We start from the raw sequence: 19,304 nt of genomic DNA, 5'->3' as shown, positions 1-19,304 counted from the left end.
GTTTATCTGTTGCCCTGAAATAACTTTGGAGTCTATTTAATTTGTTTCTCAAGTTTATCCAGTGACGTTTCTGAATGGAGTTCAGTTAAAGACAGATGATCTGGTGCAGAGAACATTCTTTTTCAAAGCTGCCTTATGTTGTTGATCAGTTTGTGTTACTCAGAACAATTTGATTTTCGACTTGAAATGCATGATCACGTTTCAACTATGCAAATGGATTGTAATGTGTTTCTCTTTAAAAATATGACAACAAAAGGATGTTTTCTTTTATTTTTCTATCTTTGTGTTAAATGCAATAGTGCAACCAACTATAATATATCTAATATAAAGCTATTCATTACGTTGGATAATTTAAATGTCTAATCTAATCTAATCTAATCTAATCTAATCTAATCTAATCTAATCTAATCTAATCTAATCTAATCTAATCTAATCTAATCTAATCTAATATAATCTAATATAATATAGGAAAGACAGTTAAGCATGAACATAGTTTGTGGTCATTTCAATAAAACTAATAAAGTTATATAATATAGTATATATGATATTATGTAATCTATATTATATAACTTTATTAGTTTATTATAAAAAAGTTACTTATATTTTGTATTATATAATAATACATATTATATTAACATAATCTGTTATTATGTGACTATTATCTTATTGTAATAACATTACGTCCAATAATAATATTTATTTTATATTATACTATTATACAGTATAGTTATAATAGTATTATAAAACAATTATGCTATTTTTTTCATTGAATGTAATAGTATATTATATAATAATTATATTATATTATATAAGTTAATTAGTTTGGCTGAAATGCCAGTAATCACATCATCTGATGTTCAAACTATGTTCGTTTTTTACTGTCTTTTCTATATTATATTATATTATATTATATTATATTATATTATATTATATTATATTATGTTTCTTTATTAGCTGGGTTGAAATGCCAGTAACCACATCATCTGACGTACAAACTATGTTCGTGCTCAAACTGTCATATAAAATAACTGTCAGCTGTGAGCAGCACATAAAGCATTTTTATATAGTGGCTTAAGAAGCGTATTTCTTTGATGTTCTTTGTGTTTGCGTATCTGACAGGGCTTTTCCACATCGGCTGCGTGTCTGAGTGTTTTACCATCTGTTCTTTAGGGTTCCGCTCCCCATCAGTGTTTTGTTGGCTCTGCCTCGTTTTTGGAAAATCCAGCTACTTGGCTGTTTGTGTTAGCTGTCAATCCTGCAGAGAAGGAGCCTGCTGGGTGATTTCTTTTTTCATTTAATTTTTCTGTGTGTACAGAGTTATGTTCCCGTGATCCATAAACACCTTCAGGATTTGTGACACCACTTCAGAAGGCTTTCTATAAACAAATGATGAAACGTTCAGGCGTTTCTGAAAAACATTTGACTTTTGTCTGCATCAGTTTGACCTTGCGCCTCATATTTCTCTGTACTTTCAGTAAAAAATGTCAATGTAATGTAATCAGATACAACAAACAGAAGATATGATTTAAAATCTCCCTCTTTACCTTTGAAATTGTATCTTTACACTTTTCCCAGACAGTTAGACCCTGAACTTTTGAGCAGATATAAGACAATGCTTGATATAAGACCATGCTTCAGCTTTGTTTTTAGGATTTAAAGGGTTTATTTAATAACATCTTTCATATTGGATGTTCTAGCAAAAGCTATTGTTTCAGCAGCAACTCCATCTCAGATTTCTTCTGTCTTTGCATTTTTTGTCAAATTGGCATATTTTTTGCCAGTTTGATCGTCAATTAATCTTATTAATGCAGTTGGTTTTTTTGCTATTTGCGTATTTTCCCCTTTTGCTTGTGTAACAACTTTAGAAAATGTGCTTTTATTTTTTTATTATAATGTTTGAGTTTTCTATAATGTATTTTGTTAAACACTTATACTTGTACTGTCACTTTAAGAGCACTGACGTCTGTTATGACGTCAGTACTGTACCACTGTAGTCGGCGCCAGGCTGCCTACGAAAAGGTATGAAGTCACAAAACTTTACTTTTTTTCCGTTGCTCTCGGTTATGCACACATTTTATGAAATATATAACGGAACTGTAAATACAAACTATAAAGCAATAGCTCCCAATGAGCAGTTAGCAGGAGTTAATATCTGTAAAATTAAACATAGCTAAAATGGACAATATTAAAACATAGCAAAACATAGCCAAATTATTCATGAAACGCTGTATAGTATTAAATTTGTCTAAAACATATGTTCAAATATAATACTTGTAAAAAAAAAACAGAGTTGATTCTAATGCGTACCAGTTAAAGACAGCAACGGAAAAAGGAGGAGGAGCTGTAAGTTACTGGTTGCTATGGTAACCACCAACCGTCAACAACAGCAGAACAGAACAATAACTGTCTGGAGAAACAACTTGTTGACAAAGCAAAATACATTCAAAGAACAAATAATTTTTTATTTATAATATTGTTAAAATATGTATGTATGTGTGTGTGTGTGTGTGTGTGTGTGTGTGTGTGTGTGTGTGTGGGTGTGTGTGTGTGTGTGTGTGTGTGTGTATGTATGTGTAGCTGTGTGAATGGAAAAGGTGTATTATTAAATAAATTAACCTTCATACTCCTTTTCAGACTGTATGTTTGGTAATAGGGTAGTACATTTAGAAAATACGCAGTTCTACTTTTTATTATGTGTTTTCTCTTGGTAACATTCAATTCAAATTCTTTTCACCCTTAGTGTGCAGATTAAAATTAATAGGAAAACTTAATAAAATAAGTTAAAAACACTCATAGGTTTGTTTATTTTAGAAACAATCAAAATGCGCTTCATCTTGTTTAGCTATCTTAGCGGTTCCTTCATTTCAAAACTATTTTAAAACAATGTCCATTTTAAACAATCGAAGAAAGATGAAAATAATGAGTGCTGTGATGTAATGCCATTGAGTCTCTGCTGCCTCTTGGCGTATCAGGGCAGGAAGCAGAATCTGTCAGGTGACAGTCTCATTTAAAGGCTCTCAATTGTTTGGTTCACAAATCCAGAGAGACGGCTTTTTCCCATGCTGAAGGACAGTAGGTGTGTGTGTGTAAATATGTGGAGACTCGTAAATAAACACATTCTTCCAAAAGGAAACATTACAAGTGGGAAATTGAGTGTTTGCTTGAGTGTCTGTTTGAAAAGCCTCTAATACAAAGGCGTGTGTGTATGCTTGTGTTTGATATGGCCTTGGTTGCAGCAAAAGTATTGTTTCTGATTGTATGAATGTTAAATTGATCATTATCATTAATAGTACAATAACATATGAGTAACTGCAATAAAGGTCAGGAAATGAGATAACAGTCACGCAGACTAGTGATGAATTTGTTAAACTCCAGCTGCCTGAAGTTCTGCTTTGATTCCTGACTAAACCTATTAATTAGAAATAAATCAAGAGTTTTTAATGTAACATCATGTCCGACTGGCAGCAGAATCACCAGATAAAGATCCTGCATTGCAAGCACTGAGAAAAAACCCCCAACTACAATGGGTTCTCTCTCAGTTTTTGATGGTCATTATTATAGTTTTCATTATATTTTAATTGTTAAGGCCTGTAAAAAAGCTTAAGGTTTGTTTTATTCACTGTCTCTGTAAGGTGTTTAAAGTGTTAAACATAAACATGGAAAACTAGCTAGAACTTTACTAGAACAAAAATAATGTGACTGCACAAAGGAATACCAAGAAATACCTATATTTGCCATATTATGCAGTTATAGGTTTGACTAATACTTAAACATTTTCATAATGACTAACTCGTGGCATAAAGAGGTTTTGATTATTTTATATCTAAAATAAATGTTTTAATTCTACATAATCTGCCTAAAATGCAGTAACGTAGCAGTTCTTTTAGTGAATTCTAGATCATCTGCAGCTAAAAAAATACTTCTTACGTCAATATGTTAAAAATCACCTCTTTCTACTTAACATTAATACAGTATAGAGCTGATCTGGTGACTATTTTTTAGATTAACTGATTAATAATTGTATAACAAATTATGAATTTGTTATACAAAAATAACGAGATTTTTTATACAGTTTTTTATACAGTATTTGATGCAACATATTTACAAAGGTCTACTTTTATCTTAAATGGAAAATATTTATGTATTTTTTGTACCATTTTGGTTTAATTACTGCTCTGACAGTGTTGTTTTTTCAGTAAATTTCCTTTTTTTGAGTCTGTATGCTCCATTTAGCAATTAATCGATTACTAAATTAGTTGACGATTATTTTAATGGTCGATTAATCACAATTAATCAGCACAGATTAATCGTTTCAGCCCTAATTACATTAATCAAACAGTTGTTTGTTAGTTGCACCAACTGGCATGTTGTAGCATTTCAGGCAGACCATATGGAGAAGCTAGACACATGTGGAGATGATGTGCTAGTTTTGTGACTGATTTTATTAAATCAAGACTGCATCTGGCTTCACCAGAGACCCCCCTACAGGATGGCGATGTGCTCAACCCTGAGGGAGGTCACAGGGAAGCAGAAAAGTAGCAGTCGTCAAGCTGAAGAAGCACAGAAATGTGCTGCACCGAACCCAGCTACCTACCCCACAGGAGGGGCCATTACTCCAGAACTTACAGTTTGGTGGCATTGCTTTTCTTAGGGAAGATGGGATTGGTGCCAACTGGTGCTGCTCCATAAACATTCAACACATGTCCTGATGTAAAGACATTAAAGAACAGGTTAGAACAAAAGACTTTGCTGTCTATCAGTGCAGAAAGTGTTATAAAAACACTTGTAGTGATGTGAAGCTCCAGTGAATCACAATAAGAGCCATCTTTCACGAATGGAGAAAACCTGGAACAGTGGTTTTCCTTCCAAAATAACTCCAAGTGCACATAGGTGACTTATTCTAGAGCACACACAAGAACCCAGAACAACTTCTAATGTACTGCAAGACCCATTTGTATCAGGTGAGATCATGATAATGACATGAATAATGTTCATGATTTTCATGATTCTCTGGGACGAGAAAGAAACTGGGAAAAAATGAGAGTTTCAAGTCTAGAACAACTGCTGAATTAAAAGCTGTTCATCCAACATTTACCAAAATAAACGTCTGGGTTATCTCTGCAACTGAAGACTTTTGCAGAAATATTCTGTGGACTGATGTGTAAAAAGTGTACATTTTTTGAAACCCTCTGTCCTGTTACATTTGTTGCAAACTAAGCTAATAGAAAAGAAACAACATTATACTGACAGTACTGACAGTAAAACATATTTGATAATTCTGTCTGACACTTAACACCTGATGGAACCATTAATTAATTAATACCATTAATTAAGTTTCCTATCCGAGAATGTCTGGCCACCAGCTTGCAAAATGAAGATTGAGGGTCAACTCCACCTTTGAATGCCCCAAAAAACTGAATAAAAGTTTTGGAGCAGCCTAGTCAAAGTTTAGCCTTAATTCTGATAGAAATGCTGTGGCTTGATCTGAAATTGTTCGTACGTCATGAAATGAAAACGATTCTCAAAGACGGGCAACAGTAATTTGTTTATCCACCGTTAGCACATTTAGCCGCTTTGATTGACAGCGCTAAGCCCCGCCTTCTGGCTCTGATTGGTTGGTTTTGGTCATTAGTGGTGCATTTCTTCAGGCGGATATAATAACTCTAGGACGAGGTGGAGGACACTGATTTTCACAGATTATCTGTCTGAACAAATTGTCACAACATGCTGACAGTTTTAACTAATATATAAAAAAAACCCCTCCAGCGTTCAGGGTGTAGATAATTTTTCACAGAGCCACGTACAATCTGTGACTTTGTAAAAACTGTTCCCAGATTTGTCAGAAGTAATCATCGGAACCATGTATATTTTTGACGTTGGAGTGAAGGTGTTTCTTGTTAATTACAGGACACATTACCAAAGCCGGACATGGAGCAGAAGCTGCGTTCAGCCTCCAGTGTAGATGAACTGATGAGTCTGATCTATCCTTCATATTGGGCTGCTCTGAAGTGCAGATCCAAACTTTCTGTCGCTGCATCCTCAGCTTCCAAATTCACTCAGCGGCCACAGACTCACCGGCTGCGGCCGCTTTCTGAAGCCGAGGAGCCAACATACGCTGCTGCCTACCTCAACTTGGATGTCCTTAAAAGTAAGTGTCTTCTTGTTTCCCCTTTTACACCTACATGTAAAAAAAAAGCCTTTTTTCCAACGGGAGTTTTACATAATGAGGATTTTTGTCACGCACAGTGCTATGTTGTTTTTTAAGAACATTTGCTATCGGACTAAAGTTTCCCATCTGGGAACAATGCCTGTAAGTAGATATTTGCCATTGGCTGGTGGTCAGCTGTAGGTGTTTATATGGAGCGACTCAGATTTGTTTCAGATGTTTACTTTTAAACAGTTCATTTTATCAAGCAACTTTTTCTTGACAATTTGACTTAGAAATAACAGAAACAGAAGAAAATTAGACTTGGGAAAGAGTACACGCTACCTTCCTTAGAACCCGCCTCTAAATTTGCCCTTTTTCAGAGAATATAATATAAAAATGGCTCTGTTTCTCATGACTAATCGTTGGATGAAGCCATTTAATATTAAACTATTATGTTTGCTCCTTTTAAATCATGATGAAAATCAGAAACTACTCAAATGCACCTCATCAAAAGTTTACATAAGCTGGAAGTTTAGGCCTGATGACAAAAAAACAGGCATGCAAAATGTTCCTACAGGTAACTTTGCTTAATGCTGAGCTGTTTGCTGAAATTAGCGTGTGTGTTTAAAATGTCAGGGAGTGTTTGGCTCCTGTGTGTTTCACCCAGTCATCCTGTGATTTTTGACCTTGCTGGATTTAAAATCACAGGAAAAGCGTAATCATTTTCAAAGGATTTCTGGGAGAAGGTGGCGAGCTTTATAAACAGGACTGTACAATGGCTAACTGTGTTTAAATCCTCATTAGGAAGTGTAAAATGATTGAACCAAGCAACAAATGTCTGGAAAATTGTTCAGCATACAAAGGAAAACCTACAAATGGCTCCAGCCAACATACTGGTAGTGGAACTGTTTTGACTTGCAGAATAAAGAAAAAATGTGCTGCATGGTCGAGTAGCCATACGAAAGTCATTACTTGGCCCAAAGAGCCAAAAAACCCTGAAACAAAGTTAACTTTATGGCCACGACTATCAACGCTACATTACACCAGGAGTGTTCTTGTGTGAGCTACAAAGATGCAAGGCATTTGGTTAAAATTGATGGGAAGATTTATCCAGAAGGTTATGAGAAAATACTCATCAGCTCAGAAGTCCTGCATGTGGCTCTGATCCAAAACGAAAGTCGACCTGTCATAGATTATAGAAAAGAAAAAACAAAGGAAAACTAAAGTTACTGAAGGGGCCGTATTTATCATTTAGCCACTTTGGAGAGATCTCAAACATGCAATTCATCCAGGAAAGCCCAAGACTTTACAGGAACTGGAGACTTTTGGCCAGAAAGAATTGGCAGCTTTATGGGTTGAAAATAACGTTTCTCACCCACAACTACCACAAAAGACTTGAAGCTGTCAGTGGTCTGTTGGGTCAGTAGTTTCTATTGTCATTATGATTTAAAAAGTGCAAAGTTAGTTTAATAATAAATGGATCCAACCAAAAACTAACAATGAGTTACCAAAAGGGTTTTCTGTTGTTTATATTCGCAGAAAAATGGCACAAACACTACAATTCTGTTAGAGTATTTAAACTCATAAGCCCAGAAAACAAATTGTTAATTAAGTGTAATGTAAGCATTATCTTCAGTTATATCTTTTCTAGAAAACCCATCCATGTGTGTATAACGTGTTTAAGAGTATATTAGGTCACAGTTAGTTTCCAAGTCTAGACAAAATGCTGATGTTTGTCAGAATTTCCTAATGTCTCTCAGCTTGTCTTTTAGTTTAAACTTGAATTGATCAGACTAGAACCAGAAGTTCCACATTTAAACGGATCTGCGTGACTGCTTTCAGAACCAGGGCTGCAATTATATCAGAAACATAAGTAATTACAACAGCATTCCTAAAAATTTTGATCATAATTATGAATCTGATATTGATTACAATTTATCAACATTTTGATGATTCTTTTCTATTATTTCCATGACACAATGGAACAATAATTTGTATTACACAAGGAGTTTAAAGGGGACCTGTTATGCAAAATTAGCATTTTGCGGAATTTTGTACTTCATTTCAGGTCTCTGCTGCTTCTAAAAGCATCCAGACATTTTTTGGCAATAAGTTAATGTTTTTTTTGGTATCTGGAAAATGAGCCGTTTCAAAAACTTTCCGATTGTTAAGTCACAATCGATGGGCACGGGGCTGTTACCTAGCAACCCAAGTGTATCTCTAGCATGTTTGGTCAGCTGGTTTTACCACTGTACAATGGCTGCTGGAAAAGTGTTCTGTTGTTGACTTACCATCCAGAAACAACTTACTGCATTCCCGTTGGTTATGCAGGAGGCTTTACTTCTGCTTTTCAAAGATGTATGGTTGTTTAATTGCGCTTGTGTTTGCAGCCATTTTCACATGCGAGTGTAAATGTTGAGTTGAGGGGTGTGGCCAGCAGCAGCAGCAGCTTATTTGAATTTAAAGTGACAAGACGCCCTAAGGCAGAACAACAGAACTGGGCAGACTAAAATCTTAAAATTATTTTGTGCAAAAAATCTAATGAACATGTTTTGCAAAGCCCATAGATCTGTCCTAAAATGTTCAAGGAAGCATAATAGTATCCCAGCCTCTAAAAACATACATTATGTTGAGCATTAAGGGCAATATTAATATAGAGTGTGACTCTGTGACATTTTAAATGTAATATCTTACCAAGCGTGCATCCAAGTCTTTGTTATACTGAACACATGACGATTGGGATGCAATACTTTGTGCAGCAAAAAAAAAAAAAAAGATAAGAAAAGAAATGTTGCAAACAGTTGACTTTTTTGTGTGCAGGTATAGAGTTGGAGTGGAGGAAAACTCAATGCATGCCCAGAGAAGTGTGTGTTGATGTGGGCAGGGAGTTCGGGGCTCCCACCAACGTCTTCTATAAGCCACCGTGTGTGTCTGTATATAGGTGTGGAGGATGCTGCCCCTCCGAGGACAAACAATGCAGAAATATCTCCACCGGTTACCTCAGCAAAACTGTAAGTTAACAACATTCTTCCCTTTTGTGCTACTGATTTTACATTGAATGACAAAGTTGCTACAAAACATGAATAACATTTAATCAGTTAACGTGAACACCCGTCAAACTGAAAGAAGGGGTTTACAACGTGTTCTACTTTTCACCGTTTACAGGTTCGCTATTGTCCTGTTACCATGACAAAGCTTTTCAGCATGTTGCAAGCTAACCTAAGCTGGCTAATGAAATATTTATTTTATAATAACTCAAAATAACTCGCTTTAAAACATTAGACACTCACTAATAGAACAGTTTACTCTCCTCGCTGAAGGTTTGGAGCACAGCAGAACTCCATAGACATGTTGCATGTTATTGATTACATCTGGAAATGTTGTGCATGCCATCTGTAGCCGTGCTGCCGCTGTAAAACATTTTAGTTGACAAAATGAAACCTGGAGACATAGGTATTATCAATTTAGTGTGATGTGCCACACAGAGGCCTGGAAAACACGTTACTGCCCAGTTTCCCATCATGCTCCACCTCCTCGTGTTCTTACTTCTGTGTGTAAACATCTCACCTCTCAGCACTGACAGCGCTGCCTTAAAATGAGGTAAATCCTCTCAGCTGGATTGTTCATTTCCACATAGATGCTGATAATGGAGGGACCCTAGCGGTGCGTACTGGCTTATTGTTTTAGCTCAGCTGTGCTAGTCATTTCCTAAGTGGTAATTGAATGAACTGGCGGTAGCAGTTTAAGCGACTGGCTCCTTTGTTATATGAACTGTTAGAGCAGATTCAATCAGCAGAGGAAGTTGAAATAGCCAGAGTAGTTTAAGAATGTCGCTATCTTAATTTAATCGTCTGTGTTTTGCTTGTACTTCACCAGAGCCAGCCCAAGGCATAAGCAAACTAATCCGCTGCTTTACCCATCAGGGATCTCCCATGAACGCTCAAATTAGAGTTTGAATTACCTTTTAAAAATTAGGTAAATTTTTTTTTTTTTTTTTTACCATATTATAAAATACGATAAAATTCTGGCAACCACAGCTGCCGGTATTTTACCTTTTCTTTTTTTACAGTGCAGATTACACCAACTCTGGATCAAAACAGTTACTGGGAGTGATGGTGTTAATAGGAAATTCTACATAAGGTCCCAATTCTACCTTGATCCGGCCCTGTTCTTCCCTATGCACTTTGTTTAACAGAGTAATATGATGCATTTCTTCATTTATTAGAGACTTTTATGTTTAATCACAGTCATTTGTGTCAAATTCGATAAGGATAATGAACTACTAGATGGATAAAAGCGCCATATTTTGCACACATACTGACAGACTCTCTCTTTTACATCTTTAGAAAAAATAGGACGAAATGACAAAATATGTTCTGTAAGGTTTACCTGCAAACCTCTGGTTTCATTCCCAGTCTATAGTTTGTCCATTTCAGCTGTTATTGATGGCGAACTTAATGTGTGGTTCGTTTCTGCAGATGCTTTTTATCATGGTGAGAGTTGAATTCCATCTGGTTGGAATGTCTTGAATAAGCGGCTCTTTCTTTTGTCATGTTGAATTTGCTATTGTCTGAGTCCAGCAGTACGTGCCGGACTGTGTGTAAAGTTGTCATCGACTTTTTTGCACTTGACAGAGACTCTGTCAAACGCGCCATTGTGCAAAGATGCTGAGCACTGTGTGCAATGCGGGGGACAAAACACAGCGATCAGATTTCCTGCAGCATGTTTGAAAGTGTGCAGATTTTTTTCTGAAACATTTCATTGCTGTGCAGCAACACATAAAATGTTCTGCCCAGGTTCTATAGTTTGTTTTAATTCATGGCTCCATATGTCCTTCTGTGGATTTTTACAGTTTTTCACAACATTTGCACCATTTTGTTGTACTTGTTCATAATTCAAATAAAAATGTGTCTATCCTGATTCTGCTGATGTTACACACCACCAGAGTTAGGTAGTAACTAGCTACTCAATTACATTTACTTGAGTAATGTTTTTGAAAAAAATTACTTTTAGAAGTATTTTTTATTACGCTGTACTTTTTACTTTTACTTGTGTAATTTTATTTTGAAGTATTTTTACTCTTACTAGAGTAACATTTCAGGATTTTCTACCCACTGAATGAAAAACAAACATGTTTTCACCAAAAATTCATCAGACACAGACACACACACCTGCAGTTTTTTGTTAAAGTTTCATAAGTTTTATATTTTATTTTACCTAATTGTTATTTTTTTGTTACTTATATGAATTATTGCCTTTTTCATCTTTAAAAGACCAAAATTTCCACTTAACATCATATTTTGGTCAACCTGATTACATCATTTTTAGATATTAAATGATAATTTGAACAGTTACTGTACTTTCATTTTTACTCTTACTTGAGTAATTTCTTGGACGGCTACTTTTTAGTTTTATTAGTGCTGCTTCAACATTTTGCCTCCCTATGCACACCACATTATTTTGACAGGATGTACAATATAAAGTTATTAATGTTTATAATAATATTCCAGTTGTTGAAATGAAGATCTCAAGGTTTTTTTTTTTTTTTTTGAGAAACAGCCACCTTTCCGTTAAGTTGCAAGGAAAAAAGTCCAAGGCCGAAACTGAGCAGCTTTCCTTCTGGCAGCAGATACAAGACTGTGAGTGCAGAGCCACAATCTTTGAGGTTTCACAAGACATTCCTCCTCTCTTGTGCTTTCCAAACGGTTTTTTTTGGCATGGGGCTCAGACAAGTCGCTAAAGTTTGGATACTTATATGAGTAATGTCGTACATCATCCAAATCACACGTGACTAGATAGAGTTCAGCTGAATCCTAATGAGTTTTTTAATGTGACTTAAAAATAATTGGCCTTAAAATGTACATATGGCAAGGTGAAGGGTGAAATAACCGTTTCTGCTAAGAGCATTCTGTGGTTAGTTTCGTCACTATGAAATACTCAGTTGGATGATTGCTTTGGCGTTGGCTTGAAGCAGCTGGCTGACTTTGAAAGAACTTAGAAAGCAATAGAATTATACAAACTGTAATTTCCAGTTTGACTGTAAGTATCTTTAACCGTTTTTGCGTCTCCTGTGACTCTGTGCAAAAAGGTTTTCGCTTAACATCTGTTCAGCTGTTTTTTTTTAAATGGGTAATTTCATCTGCTGGACTTTTATGTCATATCCGAAGTGTTCTGGTTTTGTCGTTGTTGGTCATGTTGCCTTCAAAGGCCTAAACGCCTCGTCTGTTGCTTTTAAATATTGTTCTGCACAGGAAAATGTTAAGGTCTTGAATAATACAGTAGTAATTATCTCTACATGCTCTGAAATGTATAATGTAATGCACAATTCTGTATTCAATAGACAAGAGGTGTCCAAAGTGCGGACCGTGGGCCATTTGCGACCCTCGGAGTAGTTTTGTGGGGCCCCTGGAGCAGTTCAGGAAATGTTTAAACAAAGTTGATGCAGACGGAGACTTTTTTTTCCTTTTGTATGAGATTTTCAACTACAAATTTTATATCTTAAATAAAACAACTTTAGGTTTTTATTTTACTAGCCATATTTTTGTTGTTGTTTGTTTATTCGCTTTCATTTCAGCATCATAGTAAATAGGGCCACAAATCTCCAGCAACCTTTTACTCAAAAACAGACTTAATTACACCCAATAATCAAAATTGGCGAAATCCAGTTTTCAAAGGCAGTTCTTATCTTTGTTGCTAGGAATAAACTAATTATGATATATTTACCAAAATGTTATCTTGTCACGTCTGAAGAAGACACTGAGCACAACTTTCTCTTTTATGAAATAATGGAGTGGCATCAGACTCTGGAGGTTGTAGGATTTTTCTTACGTCTTTGGCAGAAGACCAGAAGGAATTACTCCTGCAAGCACTAAATTCACTTGTTTGTTTTGGGTGTTTTTACCCAGAATGCCCTGAACTGTCGTCCGCTTCCTACTTTTGTTGTCCAGTTGTTCACTTTCCTCCATATTAAAACCTCAACAGAGATCACATCAGCCGAACCGAGACGTGGGTTTTTAGGCAGACCAGAATTAGCTTTTGTTTATCGGCATCAGAGTTCGATTGTGCATTCAAATGAACTAAACGAAGTTGTTTTCTCTGATTACTTGGTAAGATTTTGTGTTTTTGCAGTGAAAATGACATTTACATGGCTACAGATGACATTATGCATTTTATAAGTTAAATTAAATGTATTTTATTTAACTTATAAAAGTGAAATAACAGAGAGGAACTGTCTGCACCAGCAGAACTTGTTGAAACATGGATTCAGAAATCTGCTGAAGTTTTCTGATGACTGGGCTCAGTGGGAACGTTGAGAGCTGAATAACTCCAGAGCCATGTCTCTCCAAAGATCGTGTAAAGAAAATTGTTTAGCTGTGTGGAGCTCAGTAAAACGTCCCACCCAGCAGCACACAATGCCACAATCAAAGGAAGTTCACAAGAGATTTGGAAGAATATGATGTATATGTGGTAACGTCAAAAGTTTGGACACGCCTTCCCAAAGTGCTTTTTTCTTCATTCTGGAAATACTAAAAACATCAAAACTATGAAGTAATGCATCGATGTGTGAGATGAAAACACGGTTAATTTCTCAAAGTAATCATTGTTTGAAGGAGTTTCCCACATTTATTGAATGGTTTGTCACTCAGAGTCAGCTGTTACATAAAACACAAAAGCTTTCACAGGTTTGTTAGTTTTGGCTGATTTACTTTACTTTTCTGCTCTTTTTTAACCAGAAAATATTTCTCACTTTATTTGACTAAATTCTGATTCTTTTCGATAAGCTGTTCACGTGGCATTTAAAAGCTTTCAGTTGAAAACTCTCCAGATTAAATAATCTGATCTCACATCTACATTTTTAGTGTAATTTATTGACTAGTTTTATGTTTAAGTGCTTGTTTATCAGTGTGTGGGGAAGATTTGTGTAATGGATTAAATTATGAGTTTTAAAAATTTACAAATATAAACCAGTTTAGGAGCGTATTGGGAAATATGTTGTATAGGATGGGTATTTCAAAGACCAAAAATGCTATTGATAATATTAAAAATGCATAAATAATTGTACGTTTAAGGATGAGAATGAGAGATTTAAGTGTCATTCAATGTGGGAATAATTTTAGAGTTTAGGTTATGAGTATGAAAGCGGCAGGAAATCACAAGTTCTTGCATCTTCTACCTGCTCATTTTCGAACAAATAACGTAAAATTGTACATCAGTGGGCATGATAATTTGTTTTAATTTTAATATTTTTCTTGTTGTAATTTTGGTTTGTTTGAATTAAATAAATAAATTAGAATGTAGCTATGACAACATAAAAACAGAGATTATTTGGGACCAGACAGTCAGAAAACTGGCTAAATAGAGTTTTAAGGCTGAGGCAGCTGTTTAGTACAAGTAAAAAAGTTTTTGACAGTTTTTGAGAAAAATCTGCAACAAGTTTCCAATTATTAGCACAAAAATGTGGGGATTTGTTGATTTTGTGTGAATTTCAACTATAATTCACAAATTTTGACACACGTGATATAGTGATGACAGCCACTAAAGGTCTTACAGAGTGCACATAGAAAGTTGAGTGGAAGGAAAATGTGTTCTAGGAGGTGATGCAACAAAACAACTGCACTTTTATTGTGGAGTTTCTCTTTGGAGTTGCACCAAATTTCAGACACTAACTGGGAAAATCTTTTACACACTTTATATTTATCTAACTTCCTGAAGGAGTTTTAATCTCTTCTACATCTGACTGACAGCTAAAACTATGTTTGCTATGTTTGTTAGTCTCTCTTGACTGCAGACTCATTTGCACAATTTGGCTGTTGCATGTGTTTGTTTCAGATTTCCATATTATACCCTTAATATTTTTTATCTTGTGTAAAACATTTGTTATGCCTAATGTGTTAAATGTAAGAAATGAAATGAGTTTCTTGCTGTATTTCACAGTGTTTAAGGTGTTTTTGATGTTTTTCTTGTTCGTCCTCTCATTTGTTGCTCTCTCTGCAGCTCTTTGAGATCACAGTGCCTCTCACCCAGGGCACCAAGCCTGTAACCATCAGCGTGGCCAACCACACCCAGTGCAGCTGTCTGTCCAAACTGGACATTTACAGACAAGTTCACAGCATCATCAGGCGCGCCCTGCCAGAGTAAGAATAACATTTTCACTATGGCAAACACTCAGACCGTCCATTATGAAAGAAAAACCTGTAAAAGCCGAGCAGAAGCAATAAGTCGCAACACATGCGAACCAAACGGTGCACATTGTAGATCCACGTAACAGAAATCATCCAAGTGACAGAAACTCTTTTGTCTCAACAAGAAACATAAAAAAAATGCAACAATTCGTTTCAAATTAAAGCCCGTTTAAAACTCACTGGACCAGCAGCTGAAGAAAAGGAAAAATTATTCTTATTCCATGAAGGCGAATGTTTTTGTCACAATAACAAATTTTGCTGGACGATAAATTGTCCCAGAAGTTATTGTGGTAACATTGTTGTTTTGAGGCCAGTTTCAACTAATATAATGTTAATGGAACAATAATGTAAGAACACATTTTCAAAGTTCAATAAACGTAAAATTCTAATGAATATTTAACACTGGAACTGGAAGACATTTCAAATATCCAAAATAAATAAACAAAACAACGGAAACAAAAATAAAATGAATTATGAACTCCTTTAATTTAATTATGAAGTTAAAGGACAACAAGTTAAAGTTGTCCTTTAACTTTTAAAGGACAACTTTAAAAGTTAAAGTTGTCCTTTAACTTTTAAAGTTGTCCTTTAAAGGTTAAAGGACAACTTTAAAAATGAGACCAAAGCACCAGACTGAAGACTTTTATCATCCAGGTTTTAGTAGAACGAGAGAGAAAAGAGAAAAACGATAATTGATCTCCTTTCAACAATTTATTATGTGATTAATTGATGAGAATTTGTAAGGATTTTCTTTTTGGCTGTCTGGTGTTATTTACAGTGTCTGACCGAGGTAATGAATGTGTGGTTCTATTATTATTAGATGGAATGACTGTCTGTGTGAAGTATGAGGGGAGAATAAACCTATAAATGTGATACATTTCAAGTAACGGTTCCAAATTGTGCCAAAATGACTAATTTGAGTTAGGTTCACCTTGACTTTTAACAACTAATACCTCCACTAATACCAACATGTCTGTGTTATATGTTTGCTACATGTTTTGGATTGTAACTGCATTCTTTCTGCTGTGTACAGTTTTTATTTTTACATTTATGCCGTATTCTCTGGGATCTTTTATCTTAATACCAGATCAATTCAAATAAACCTTGTAGTAAAAAAAAAAAAAGGCCAAGGTTTCATCTTTTGGTGAAACTTATTTTCCTGGAAGTTTTAGTAACGCTGGTGAAAAGTATGAAACTCTTCCTATTGCAGCAGGTTTCATTCAACAGCTGAGAGTGGGAACAACACTCCCATGGGAGATTTAAAAGTCATGACCTTTAGCAATAAAAATCTAACCGATTATTATTGTCACAGAAGCTATACTTTACAGCTTTTACAGAGTCACTAAAAAGTTCATGGAAAGGTGAAACTGTAGCAAACTTTAATGGGGTTTCAGCTGAGAGAAGACAGCTGTGGTCAGGATTAAAACCTCTGCTTCTGGCCATTAACTTGTGATCCTTTCACAGTGTTTATACTGTGAAACTGAATTATAATTACTTCTTAGCAAGGGGAATTTCTTTTAAGATTTCGTGGTGTTTGTTGTCTTTTCTTGACACGAAGAAGAGGAGAGATTCACAAAAAATGAGCTGTGGTTAGCCTCCAAAAGGGGCTCCACCACATTTATTTATTCACACATATTCATTAAAACATGCTAAGAGCTGAATCCCAAAGCAGCATAAACCACAAACACAACATCCAATGTTTCTTACAAATCGGTTCATTATCCTAATGAATTGTAGCTAATTGTTCCTCAGCATATTATACATCAAATTGAGGACATCGTTTCTTTTTCTCCAGACTGATGTAAATGATTTAAACTCTACCACAATGAAAGTTAACAAGATACGAACTTCATACTGTTATAAACTAATTAGGCCTAAAAGTAAATGAGTAGCAATACATAATGCGATAAAACCCTGATCAATATCAATAGATAATACATCTGATGGAATTTTCAATCATTTCACTGAACTCAGATCAGAACCGCACAGCATTATGGGAGATGAAGGCAGAGCAATGTTAGTGGTATTAACCAACTCACTCACTCTTTGGTTACCTAGCAACAACCTCTTAAGTAAAATAAAAAAATAAAAATAAAATAAAAAAACTGTGTGGAGTGAAAGGAGAAAATGAGAACAACCGTTTGAGAGGAAACTGTGGATAAAACTAGAAAGGCCACATCACTAGTTTGGCAAATATTTAAAAAAATAAATCAATAATTTTCAATATCGACTGATATGAAACCCATATCGCCTAGTCCTAAAACTACTGACTTATATTGTTGAAAACTTCAACCAATTCCGAATGCTTAGCATCTTCCCTGTATTGCCTGGATATCAGGGTCTGACTTTTTAAACTATTAGAAAAAGTCGAAACACAGGGGGGGTTTTATGGTTCCCAGAATATCATCCTGATTACTGGAAAAAGTTCATGTGGGGGGGAAAAGCACCTTAATCCAGTCTGAAGTTTATCTGCCTTCCCTTTGTGTTTCCCTCTGTTCCAGCTGTAAGTGGCTGTTTAAAATAAGTCTTTGACTCAGTTTTGATCCTTTGCGTTTGAGTGTCTCTCTGCCATTTGAGGATATAGGAGGTGTTCCTAAAAACGCTGAGTGGTTAAGGCTATTGTTACTTTGATAGCTTCCTGTTAACTCTGCACACACTGAGGGTGTTACTTAAGGAAACACGTTTCGTATTATCTCTAGATTGACTTCACAGGTCCATGAAATGTGTATGTTCCTGTGTGCATGCTGTGATTAATGACCAGCTAACAGTCAGGATCCCATCAGGGATCGGCTCCTATTGTATTTTTTGGCTCGTGTCCTCTGAAAACGGAACAATAGCTAAGTTTAATTGACTGGATTAAAACAGATCAGCAGGAATGTGTAGATGTTTTTATACAAAACCTCACAGCTCAATGATCCTTTTGGTTCAGTAAAAAAAAAAAAAAAGAACATTTACGTGGTTGCAATACCTTGTAGCAGTGCTATTACCAGATGAATTTATAAGCACCCGGTGAGGTAGAAAATCAATCACTGACACTAAAACACCTTCTTCTTCTGAACAAGTCTCCCCCATGTAATAGAAGAAGAAAACCCCAATGTTTTCATTTGCATCATCTGTGCATGAAGCATTCATCTATATCAGTGGTTGAACTGACGGCTAAAATGTCCAAACTGAAAGTATTCAGGGGCTACGTTTTTATTTGTTTTCCCCAATTAAAAATGCAAAAATATTATTGTCAATTCTTTCTCCTTTACCTGCACAACAATAAATAAAGCATGTAATATTTTGCCTTTGTTATTTAACAGTTATTTAACTTTTTGGACTCATTGTTTTCCATTTTTTAAGTCTATAAAATGTTTTTTGTAAGAATTTTCTTTTACAAACTTTACTGTGTTTATCCAAATGTAATGGATGTGCAAAAATGTGTTTTTGAGTGAAACCATTTCAGATGTTTATGGCACGACTAATAACATAATAATAATAATAATAATAATAATAATAATGATTACTCAAGACAAATAATTTGTGTTGTATTTAATACTTTCCATTTAAAAGATATAGACTGAAAAAAATATGATAAAAAATGACTAAAAGTGTTGGATGTCCATATTTATGCCATTCTTGAATTGTAGTCAGGGGCCACACAAAATTAATCCAAAGGCCACAAATGGCCCCTGGGCCACACTTTGATCTACATTATGTGATGTTGTGTTTGCTGTACGCTCAGGTACATTAAATGAGACTAAACTTTTCCCATTGTAGTTCAGCTAAGATGACCAAAAATACCTATTTCTTTCCATAATCGTATTATTTTCTTCAGATTTCAATGTTGCCATACAGTACAATTGCAATCCTTCAATACATTAATTCACAACATTTGAGTTAAATTACCTCAATGTATTTTATAGCAAAACCTTAACACTTCCATCTTGGGTGACATCATGGAAAAATCAAAATAAATCAAATGATATATA

The 19,304-nt window shown here is 35.1% G+C and overlaps 1 protein-coding gene across 1 annotated transcript in view; it reads left to right on the top strand.

Moving 5' to 3' along the window:
* vegfc (vascular endothelial growth factor c) overlaps positions 1 to 19,304 on the top strand; it is a 42,221-nt gene that overhangs the window by 11,697 nt on the left and 11,220 nt on the right. The window contains exons 2-4 of the mRNA XM_008419325.2: positions 5,908 to 6,148; positions 8,969 to 9,159; positions 15,143 to 15,282. Of these exons, the coding sequence (XP_008417547.1) occupies positions 5,908 to 6,148; positions 8,969 to 9,159; positions 15,143 to 15,282 (572 nt within the window). The remainder of the gene's footprint in view (positions 1 to 5,907; positions 6,149 to 8,968; positions 9,160 to 15,142; positions 15,283 to 19,304) is intronic.

This window comes from Poecilia reticulata, linkage group LG1 (genome assembly GCF_000633615.1).
Source record: "Poecilia reticulata strain Guanapo linkage group LG1, Guppy_female_1.0+MT, whole genome shotgun sequence".
In the NCBI taxonomy this organism is placed as follows: domain Eukaryota; kingdom Metazoa; phylum Chordata; class Actinopteri; order Cyprinodontiformes; family Poeciliidae; genus Poecilia; species Poecilia reticulata.
This window is presented reverse-complemented; position numbering and strand designations above follow the sequence as displayed.